Source organism: Crassostrea angulata, chromosome 1, assembly GCF_025612915.1.
Source record: "Crassostrea angulata isolate pt1a10 chromosome 1, ASM2561291v2, whole genome shotgun sequence".
In the NCBI taxonomy this organism is placed as follows: Eukaryota; Metazoa; Mollusca; class Bivalvia; order Ostreida; family Ostreidae; genus Magallana; species Magallana angulata.
In genome coordinates this window covers 257,920-269,989 of record NC_069111.1, presented here as the reverse complement: position 1 = coordinate 269,989, position 12,070 = coordinate 257,920, and the positions used below count along the sequence as shown (strand labels likewise).

General features: G+C 34.1%; 1 protein-coding gene across 1 annotated transcript; it reads right to left on the bottom strand.

The window, feature by feature from the left end:
- Nucleotides 1-359: 359 nt before the first annotated feature.
- LOC128165171 (fibrillin-1-like) lies at nucleotides 360-11,319 on the bottom strand. Its single transcript, XM_052829422.1, has 23 exons — nucleotides 11,101-11,319; nucleotides 10,129-10,398; nucleotides 9,655-9,762; nucleotides 9,417-9,542; nucleotides 8,868-9,002; nucleotides 8,586-8,744; nucleotides 8,343-8,468; nucleotides 8,101-8,238; nucleotides 7,819-7,953; nucleotides 7,236-7,364; nucleotides 6,622-6,744; nucleotides 6,052-6,180; nucleotides 5,638-5,763; nucleotides 5,423-5,545; nucleotides 5,158-5,289; nucleotides 4,758-4,880; nucleotides 4,146-4,277; nucleotides 3,880-4,002; nucleotides 3,516-3,644; nucleotides 3,054-3,185; nucleotides 2,755-2,880; nucleotides 2,498-2,626; nucleotides 360-1,734 (listed from the first exon to the last, which is right to left on the bottom strand). Exons 1-23 carry the CDS (start codon nucleotides 11,291-11,293, stop codon nucleotides 437-439), a joined length of 4,344 nt encoding a protein of 1,447 aa, XP_052685382.1. The 5' UTR covers nucleotides 11,294-11,319; the 3' UTR covers nucleotides 360-436.
- Between the last annotated feature and the right edge of the window lie 751 nt (nucleotides 11,320-12,070).

Genomic DNA, 12,070 nt, shown 5'->3' with positions numbered 1-12,070 from the left:
CAAAAGTCCATGAAAATTGGTATTCAACGAATATTGATAAAACCACAGTAGTATTTAAACAATACAATTTGTTCTGTCTGAAACGGTTCAATGGTTTGAGCACCAGACATTATATATCCTTAAAGAACTAGGCTTTTAAGGAGTGGGTTCGATACCACCAATAGTTATTGCCGATATATATATATTGCGTATGTGATGATTAATTTTTCGTTAAAATTTATGTATGTGTTAGATAAGTAATGATTTTCAGAAAATTGCCTATAATGTTGTTTTTACAATTACCACAACAGTCACTTCAAAAGCAATGTATATATATATATATCATTTCGGTTCCGATGAAGACAATAAATGACAACCAATCGTTTAAAGCTATTTATTGAACCTTCCCAGAAATTACAAAGAATCCCTAGAGATGAATTTAAAGTTACTTGACGTTTTACAGTTTTCCAGGACCCAGGATGTTGGCGGCAAATCCATATCCGTCATCGTGGCCGTGACCATAGATCATCAGACCGAACCTTGACCTGTCCTTGGTTTCCACTCGGTGCACCCCTTGGTTCACCATCACGGTCAGAACAACGTAGTCCTGCCCCTTGACGGTCACTGAAGATTCCGATACAGTGTTTTTCGAACTGATGCTGTCGTTGTCCAACAGCAGTGATGATTCGGAGCCTTTCTTCACCATGATTGCAAAATAATTCTGTTCAAATCCTTGAGGCACAGACACGTGGTACTGGTGGACATACTGATTGATCCCGGGAACCATGGTCATGTAAGGGTCGCCATTTTTTTGTCTGCGGGCAGCAAGACCGAAACTCAGGACTAGGACCTGCCGTTTGGAGTCCACCACAACCGCTTGTTTACCAGAGACGGTGATGTCGAAGTTGCCAAAAGTTCCGATAGTCTTTGTACTTGTGGACTTGTCTATGGTATAAGAGAAAGTGGTGGATCCAGTGTGGGCGGAGACCACTCTGACCATAGTGCCACTTCTCTCAAAATGTGGAGGAACGATATAAGTCGTGTCAAGACTGTCCATGGGGGGAATTTGTTCTACCAAATGACTACAGAAGCCAAAACTGTTAAGTTTGTTACATCGATTTCCCGAGAATACAGCTACTGGTTTGGAGGAGATGATTAAGGTACCCGTTAGATCGCCGTTATGTGAGAGTTGGAATGTCTGGTATTTGTTCAGGGTCACAATGATTTTATCTCCATCCCGATTTTTTTTCCCTCCGTATTTGATATATTGCCCACTGTTAAGTTTCAGTGTAATCTTCACGCGTGTTTGATCTTGAACCGCTCCAAAAGCGAGCTGACTGTTATAATCCGAGTGCTGCTTGTTATGGGGTTCTGTAGAGGGTGTCACGTACTTTAGCCCCAGTCTGTCTATGGGTAGAACCAGTGTGCTGTCTGACGTGTAGCCATCATGGTTCAGAGCAAACACTGACGTCACCTCTGACGTCTCCAGCATCACGGCTTTGTTTTCCACCACTGCATCATTCACGCGGACATTTTGGGATATACTGACGATCTTCTCAGAGTTTGAGTTCATCGATACTGTTTGGTCTATTTTGGACTTCAATGACTTTGCTAACGAGTCAGATGTTGTGATTTTCACGTCTGTTTTATTGAGCGAGGCAATGTATATTTGAGCATGGCGTGGTCGAGGACTGGTTTCTGTCGGATCTTCTATATTCTTCATGAAGAGTACGAGAAATCTTTTCCCTCTGCTTCCTGCAACATTAATTTATTTCAATTTAAATGTAAACACATTTTTTATTGTTGTAGTATGTAATATTTTCTTACAAAAACGATTTTTCTTGGAAAAAATTTTATATTTCGACTTTCTCTATTTTCAAAATCAATTAATTTAATTATAAAACATATTACAAGTAAGATATGTATGTTTATGAAATGATGCAATAATTATCCCCTTTTAAAATATATCAACGGACAAGCCTTTATCCTAATTCTTACGGTTACTTCAGTGTGACACACTTCTAAAATTTAACTGTATTTACGTTGCATTACAACTAAAAACACTTAGTTGGTTGAGGGTTGGGGGAGTGTTTTAGGATCCAAGCGACGCTAACTGATGTAGGGATAATTTGATATCATCTATAGATGACACTCTGTTCACTGATGCAAAAGAAACTCATACTTGGTGCCTAAGCATTTCACAACTATCAGAGATTGTCCATTAAGTATTGAAATGCACTATCTATTCTTTATGATTTCACCGAGAAAAAAAGACTACCAATCAAAATCAATCGGTCTTACATGATAAATATCATTCAAAGTTAACAAGTGATGAGTGGTTTTATTTTAATTTACGCTCTAAGAACAGATAATAACTGCTCTATTTGAAAACAAAAGAGGGCATGTGGAGTATGGATCAAGATTTTTACAATGCTACAGGTTCTTTATACAAGCCACTAATATAAATACATTTTTTATCTGAAGGTGCAAGAATTTTTACAAAAACAGTAGAACTAACCTGTGCATTGATTTCCATCTCCAAAGAAACCAAAGTAGCAGTCACATTTATACTTTCCTCCTGGAGTCAGGTCAGTGCATGTCGAGTACTTGCTGCATTTATCCGAACCTTCACTGCATGGTCTTACAGCTGCAAGTATTGAGTTTTATTGAGTTTTAATAAGCATATTGAATTTACAGTATTAAGTCAACGTAACTGTGGCGATTTCTATTCTTTATCTTAGATTGAATTAAGAGGATAAATCGAGAACTACGTACGTGTACATGTGTATCCGTCCCCTCGGTAACCGTCCTTACATCTACATTTAAAGGAACCAATCGTATTGTCACACATCGCGTGGGGTCGGTGACAATTGTGAGTGTTTCTCTTACATTCGTCGATGTCTGGAAAATAGCAAAACAATTTAAATTGAAAACAAATCTTGAAAAAAAATACATGGAAAAATACATAACTGGTTTTTAATCAATTGAGTGATGTGCAAGTGGATCTAAAATAATGCATTTTTATGAAACAATTGCATTAAATCTTGTTCTGATGCTAAAATGAAAATACTAACCTATGCATACACGACCATCGTTTCTCTCCTCAAAGCCTGTCTTACAGCTACACGTGAAGCTTCCTATAGTGTTAGTACACTGTGCGTGGGGGCGATGACAATCGTGTGTGTTACGGACGCATTCGTTTATGTCTAAAATATGTACAGAAACAGTTTAAATGATGAAAACATAACATAAATAACAATATAAATAATATATAAAAATAAATATTGTATATAAATATGCAATAAAACAAGTTACACATGAATTTGTTCTCCTCCTGTTTCGTCTTATTTTAATTCTCTTAACTACATATAATTGCTGTGCTAATACTACGTTTGCGAGGATAAACAATTCAACACTTTCATAATGATAGTTAATGTGCACTTGATGCAATAAAGTTTAATATTTAATGAAGCAGGCTTATAACTGTCAAACTTGAGTTTATGAGCCTTTGTTTTGTTTGTTTTGGAAGTGTTTACCTTTACAGATGACTCCATTGCCTTCAAATCCAGGTTTCTTACAACAACATTTAAAACTTCCGTATGTGTTATTGCAGAGCCCGTAGTCCTTATGGCAGTTATGAGTTCTCCTTTTGCATTCATTGATATCTACAGGACAACATTTAAACCAAATATATTTGTTTTGTTTCAAATCAATTATTGCTATGGTATAGAGCATTACTCTAAAAAAAAATCATGAATTATCCTATATGCATGACATTATAAACTTGAATATATTTTACAGAATGTGTTCCATAACATAGCAAATACAATATCAAACACAATATGTGCGCTTACTTTTGATAATCTTGACAGTGTTCTACACAATATTGAAAATAATTACCTTTGCATACAACTCCACTTCCTTCAAATCCCACATTACATGTGCATTTAAAGGAGCCAATGGTGTTTGTACACGTTGCCTGGCTATGGCAATTATGAGTGCCTCTCTCGCATTCGTTGATATCTAGAAAAGTTACAACATATGTAACATGCTGTATTTGCGATTTATCACAGTCGTTGAATTTGAAACCCATCGTGTCAAAATGTTAAAAAATCATTTAAATCAAATAAATATTGTAAATAATGCATTTAGAAATTTTCATGTACCTTTGCAGATGTGACCGTTTCCCTCATATCCAGTGTTACATTTACAGGTATAGGATCCAATGGTGTTTGTGCAAGTTGAAGCACCTGGTCGTTTGTCACACGTGTGGGTCCCTCTCACGCATTCATTTATATCTAGAAGAAATAATAACTCATGAAAATAGTTATAATCATGGCACAACTGAAAGGTCTTGAAATGTAAATAAATATTTAGTGAAAACAGAGAATTGAATAAAATAGTCTGCTCCCTTCTAAATAACCTATGTCATTTGATATCTTCCTAAAAAAAATATGAATATCAAAATCAGTATTTGTTTTTTAACATTTTTTTGTGTGTTTTAAAGCCATGTTTTACTTCAGATATTACACTTCGTCAAACAATTTTTGGAGAACTCAAACCCGGAGTAAAGATAATTAATAAGATTTTTTAAAAGTAAAAAACAATTACCCCCAGACCATAACATTTTACTTATTGTGGCTTAAACATAAAGTGAATTTAATGTTTTAATTTTATGTTTGTCTATGCATTCTGCTCATGTTTTCATAAGTTTAAAGAATATGGTATTGCTTATTTTGTTCATGCATGTTTATAATGTTTACAGGCTGAACACCTACCAACGCATCTGTTGTTTTTCATCTCAAATCCTTTCCTACAGCGACATTCGTATGATCCTATAGTGTTAAAGCAGTAAGTCGAGCCCCCACATGTGTGCGTTCCAAGTAAACATTCATTTCTGTCTAAAATAAGAAAACAACGTTATTCATTTCAGAACTTTGATGATTTATATTTCTCTGGTTAATTTTAAATTGTTACAATGAAAAACGTATTGTGCAATGACTAATTGATTGAATTATTACTTAATTATGTAATGCACTCACGTCATTAATTTATCTCATAAATTTAATTTGTCCGGTTATCACCTGGGCTAACATTCATATCAATGCACATTTTATTTTTGCTGATTTAACATCATTTATGGCTTTGTTAATAAATTCGTAATTGATAATCATTTACCTATGCATTTGTTGTTTTGGTATTTGTAGCCTATGCGACAAGAACACCTAAAGGAGCCAATAGTGTTGGTACAAATTCCAGGAGGCCGGGGGTTCGGGCAGTTATCTGTCTTCCTTTTGCATTCGTCAGTATCTTATGAAAATATTAAGAAAACTGATCACACAGCTTTTCAGTAAATTGCAACATAAGGTACTTAACAAGTAGAAATATTTGCTAGTTCATCCAGTTATTTTTTGTAATATGGGCGTAGAACAGTTAGTCATACCATTGCAAATTCTACCATTTCCTTCAAAGCCAGTCCTACACGAGCAGGTGTATGAACCCCACGTGTCTGTGCATGAGGCGTGTGCAGAACATTCGTGAGTATTTCTGAGACATTCGTTGATATCTGAAAAACCACATCACAGCAACTCAAAATGTTGAAAGAATAATATGTTGAACTTCAAATCAAAGATATAATTAAAAAATGAATATGCTTACTTCTACAATCGTTGCTCCACGGCTCAAAGCCGGTCTTACATAAGCAGGAGTATGATCCAATAGTGTTTTTGCAATAGGTGTAGGTTTTGTTGCAGTTATCGGTTCGCCTTTCACATTCGTTGACATCTGAAAATATATTAATTATGTCTGATGATGGATGTCAGAAATGCCATTCAACAACAGAATCATTTTCCGCTCAAAGATTTAGTAGTTTTAACTATATCATTTAATATTGATTATATCATTTAAAGCAAAATAAATAGATTAAACCGATAAACAAAAGTAAGCCTAGGCAATTTTTTTTTCACAAAGCACATGACAGGAAAACCAATCATTATATACAAAGCAAATTAACGTTTTATTTAATGGAATTGTTTTTATACTCAAACCGTTGATATGTTGTTTATGAATTACCGTCACATTTCCCGGTCTTTTCGTTTCTTTCAAATCCTGTTTTACATGAACATTTATAAGAGCCGAATGTGTTGGTGCAGAATTCACGTGCATCACAATTTGCTGTTCTCTTGTAGCATTCGTCGATATCTTAATGGAATGGAGAAAAAACATAACATTGTACGATTCTATTTAAGAACTATCTTTCAAAATATCATTTTTCAAACAACAGAATTTTTTTTATCTTTTTCATTCTATAGTTGGGAGTTGAAACTTTGTGCTAATTGTATATGTTTTATCATGTTGACATTATATTTTTAAACATATAATCTTGGATCACATGAAGAATAGGTATGCAAATTGATATATTAAAAATATCATAATATCAAACATTTAATTGTTTTGATCAGATAAGTTTAATCACCATTGCGTACATAATATAATGTAGAAACGTCAATATGAACGATCATATACAATATAAAATTGACCAAAGATATATGACAATAGCATTTCAAAGAGTTAGTCGAATATATTAAAATGTTTCACACCCAATAGTCGCACTTGAATCAAAAGATCTTAATGCAATAGTACCTTTACAGAGTACTCCAGAACCCTCGAACCCAGTATTGCAAGTACAGAAGAAAGATCCCTGCGTATTTGTGCAAGTGGCATATGAGTGGCAATTGTCGCTTTCCTCGCGGCATTCATTGATGTCTAAGAAGTAAATAGATGTTCATCATATCCATAATTATTTCTGTTTATTAGTATTTCATAAGTTTTCCAGACATAAATATTTATCGCTTTTTGTTAGTTGTATCGAAAACAAATCCATGGAAATACTAAATTGAATGACTATTACTAAAAACGAAAGAAGGAATGTTTTCTCGGTAATTTTAAATTGGATTTGGAATAAGTTGTGAAGAGCAGCTCTCAAATATATATGAGATGACATTTATCAAAAATTATTTGCCAACGTTTCTCGTCTTTTCCAATTATTCCAATTTGTTACTTCATCATTTACATAATAGAAAAAAGTATTCATGAGAAGAGTTTTCATTGTATTTTAATAATGGATATATTCACCTTTTCTCAGAATTGTACAAGAGTGTCAGGAAGGAGAACATGGCATTTGGATGTCTTTATACAATATACTTTCATAACATGTTACAATTTCATGTATGATATCTATTTTTCTGAACACCTACCCACACAACTTCTCCCGTCCTCAGTCAGTCTGTAACCGACGGGGCATGCGCATTCGTAAGATCCAAGTGTGTTAACACAAGATGCCTTTCCTCGACACAAATGTGAACCATCAATGCATTCGTTTCTATCTGTATATAAAACAAAAGATTGCTATTTATTTAGAGAATTATTGATCTTGAATTTTTTATTTAATTATGATTTCATAATTCTGTTAATAATTTTCTATAAAACTTATATATTATTGTTAATTTTCATATCTGCGATTTTTATCGATGGTACTGTGGTGTGTATTTTGTCGACACTGTAGTAGATACAACTAATGTTTAAAAAAAATAGAGCTTGCTTTATCAATACTTTTGATATGTTTTTAATAAATATTTACAACTGCAGTGAACAGATGCTATAAAAATATTCAAACCCTCCATAGTTGTATATGCTTTATTAAACTATTAAACTTCTTAGATCTTAATTGTAATTGTACCAAATTTTGATATAAGTTTTTATATGTATGTTAATGAATTATTGATCAATGTTTGTGGTTAGAGAATTAGAGTTTAGAAGTAGGTTACAATAATTGGTTACCTCTACAGTTGGGGAACCCATTGCCTTCCCATCCCTTGTTGCAGGAACACTTGTAGCTGCCCACCAAGTCCGTGCACGTCGCTCTGGTCGTGTTCTTGTCACAGCCATGTGAACCATCCGCACACTCATTTCTGTCTGTGAACCAAAGGTTTATGGACAACAATATTCATTGAGTGTTTTCTTGGTGAAAGTTATTTGTAACATGATTGAAGATTTCATTATTTTTATTATTTTAATTGGTTTAACAAGCCCTGTTACAGTAGAATTATTCAGAATCCTTACTTCTGCAGTCTGTCCCCTTTTCAGCCGCGTAATCCTTGTAGCCAACCAAACACTCACACTCATGTGTTTCATCAGACTGTGCGAGACATCTAGCGTTCTCTGAACAGTCATGTGTTCCTTGGGTACATGGGTTTTTCCCTATCAAGAAAATTTTAGATTCGTATATGAAATATTATAGAGATGCATTTTTTTTATTATTCAAGAAATCAATGGTACTTTAAGAAAATTTTGAGAATACTTACAGAAACAGCGAACTCCATCGCCTTCATATCCTTTGTTACAGTGACATTTGAATGATCCGATAGTGTTTGTACAAGTTCCTTTCCTTCTATCACAATTGTGGGTTCCCTCCTTACATTCATCAATATCTAGTCATATTAAAAAATAATATAAAGAATGAGGATTAAAGTAATATGGTTACATTGACATTGAAATTCTTTTATGATATTTTTAATCAGTCTGTAAAAAATGTATCCTATCCTTACCGGTGCAATTCTTTCCGTCTTTTGGGTTGTTAACATCTCTATAACCCTCACTACAGTTGCATCTGTATGACCCAAACGTGTTAGTACAGCTGGCTATCCGTGTGACGCCATCAGACGCACGAGCACACTTGTCCGTTCCTCTGTCACATTCAGGTATGTCTAAAATTTGACCAGAAAGGTATTATATTTACTAAAGTAGTACCGTTTGATATCAAACATTGACATTGATCACAAAGTTGTTTTTTTTAAAGCATGGCGAATTAAGCCTGAATTTTACCACACCTTCACAAAAATAACCATTTCCAGTAAATCCCTGGTTACAAGTGCAATAATAGCTCCCAATGGTGTTGGTGCATGTCGCATATGTGTCACAGGCTTTGCCGGGTGGAAACGCCTCTGTCGTACACTCATTCACATCTACAATTTCAACAATTGTATCCCTTTTCAACAATTTATCACAAAAATACTACACTTTACACAATTATCTTGCACTAATCAGGTTAAAAAGATGTTTTCCCACTTTTAAGACTGGTAAGCTTTTTTTCAGTTGTTTTACAAACCATAATGTTTCATATAATTAACTAAATAAAATCAAAACCAGCTATTTGTATGTTTAATTCACATCATACTCCATTTAATAATTTTTATTTAAATCGACTTTTTTAAAAGAAAATGAAACTTGATTTTTAACATTAAATGTTTATTCCTGAAGTTATGCTGAAAGTAACATACAAAATACAAAGTATGTCGACTTTATGTCTGTTCACTGACACACTTGTCTTAACCTTGTTTAATGTTTTCAAATCTTTACAGTTCAACTGTTCTACCCACCTTCACACTCCTTGCCGTCCCCGCTGTACCCTTCCTTACAGGCACACTTCCAGAAGGGTGTCAGGTCGGTACAATTGGCTCGTGTTTTGTGGCAGTCATGGGTGTTCTCTTTACATTCATTGATATCTAAACATAGCAGAGTCAGAGGTACTTCACAGGAAGCATTGTTATATAGTGGGTATGATATACATGTTAAACAATTTACAGGATGGTCGCAATACTGTATTAAAATGATTACTTATGCAGGTGAAGCCGTCCCCTCGGAACCCTTTGTTACATTTACAGACATAGCGCCCGTCCACGTAACCACCGATCGAGTTTTTACTGCATTTACACTCGTCGTCATCTACAGAACAAACAACAGCCTCATCATATAATACACGCTTCTGTTACATGTCGATAGACCTTGTTTTTTTTTTACACATGGCAAAACAAATAGTTTTGTATATATATTCCCATAAAAATCATTATGATTTTCAAAAAACATCTTAATAAATGTCTAATTTGGTCTGTAACATGCATTCAAATTCAATGTTTAAACATTTTGAGGGGAATTAAATTGAAAGTAAACATCATTTCTTGACGGAACTTTTCATAATGTGTAAAATATGTCTTCAAATAGTTATTTTTTACCTTTAGAGAAGTAACAAGATGTAAAAAAAAAAAAAAAAAAAAAAAAAAAAACATTAAAAATACAAGATTTTACCCTTACCGCAGACTTTGCACTTTTCGCAGGTAAACTGGCACCCAATCTCCATCACCGCAGTCTTGTTTTCACAGATGTTAAAATGAGACTGCAGGTACTGGCAATATGGCGAGGTGTCGTAATTGCTCTGGACCAGGATATTTTTTGCTCCCGACTTACACATCCGCACTGCTGACTTTGGATCCAGATAGAGACCAAAGTTTTGAATGATGTTTCCGCAATCTTTCCTGTCCGTACAGAGGAGGCTACACGTCGGATCGCTCGCGTTAGATGCTGCTGTTAATTAATATTTATTGAATTATAGTAATAATACATTCCATGATATTGTATCTAATTATCAAACTCTTTTTTCTGTATTCTTGCTTAAAAAATTGTACAAACAATTTATAATGAAATGGCATTTTTAGCTCTGAAAACAAATCGCAAATTTACTTCTTACTAAAAAATCATGTTTCCGATATGTTTTCAGAGGTTGGTGTATTTTGATAAAGTAACAAAAAGGATTTTTTGTAACGTCAAAAAAGCGCATTGACAAGACCCACTTATCTTTTTATGAAAAAAAGTTTTTCATGACTTTTTTATATTAGTAATTGTAGGATACGATTAAATATGATATGGACACATTTTTTACGGTAATTTAACTGATCCATTCCTCGATTTCTATTGCTCATAGAAGCCTATAAGCGCTCAACTAAAGGAATTTTCTGTGGGGATTGTAGACATGATTAGTCATTAGGCAACAGTACGACTTTATAATCAAATGATATGTGTTTTCTTCAATGTTTGATAGATAAAACAAAATATACGTTTATATGAAAATTGAGTTGCTTTGTTTGAGATATATGTCACAGTGTCACAGTAGTTTACAGAATAACAAAATGATCACGTTCCGTTACTCTTGTTTTCTTTTCTTCCATTTCAAAACTGCATTTTTTAGTGTTAGTGTTGTTTATCTTATTTGTTTGGTTTTGGCCTTACCCCTTCCGATTCTTTCCAGTTCATTTCGCTTGTCTCTCTCGACACTAGACAAGTATGTCCTGAACGACTGGACCAGCGCTGCGCTTTCTGGCGTTAGTTGGCGCTCAGTAAAGGACTGAGAGTCAGCGCCAGAAATCCACACTAAAGCTAGGCCCACAAGCAAACTCCACATAGTGTTGTCAGCTAGTATCATCACAGGAACTGTGATAGGGTTAAAAGGTGAATTTATGTGAAAAGAAATCATTTAATAAAACAGTGTAATTCATTGCACAGTATTATTCACTTTGTAAACCGAAAAAAGTATACCTGGAATCAGTAAAAAAATAAAATTGATATTTACTTTATTTATTGAATTAATTTGTACATTTTTGAAATAATTCTTTAGCTGTTTATAACAGAATTAATACTCAATATTAAATCTCACTCTTTGTGGTTTATTATTTAAATATTTTTTAAACAATTTGATTTAATAGTTTTAAGAAAATATCATTCAATTAATTAATGCATTCACCTATAATTTATCAATCATGTGAATGGGGATTATTACTTGGAGTAACGAGAAACAAACCAGTATAGAAGAAAAGCTAGTACATACCGCTACCAGGGTCCGCCAGTAGTGAGACGTCTGAAGCGGGTAAGGTCTGGTGACGGCTCGCCACCTGTCGTCCCCACACCGGGCCGGGTTACTCACGCGACACAGTCATTAACGCGGTCCTACGGGGAGGGGGGTGTACCGTGATGAGTAGTGTATTCAGATCTCTCAAACACGGAGGCGGGCTACATCTGGTGGTACATGTATTGAGTTAGTTCCATGAAAAATAAAGATTAAATAATATTTCTGTATTTGTGACATCAGAAATGTCTTCTAGTTTCCTTAGATATTCACGCATAAGATTAAGTAATTTTGTGAAAAAATTATTTATTGTAGAAAAGGTATTAAGAAAATTTATATATCTTTAAAGATATTGTT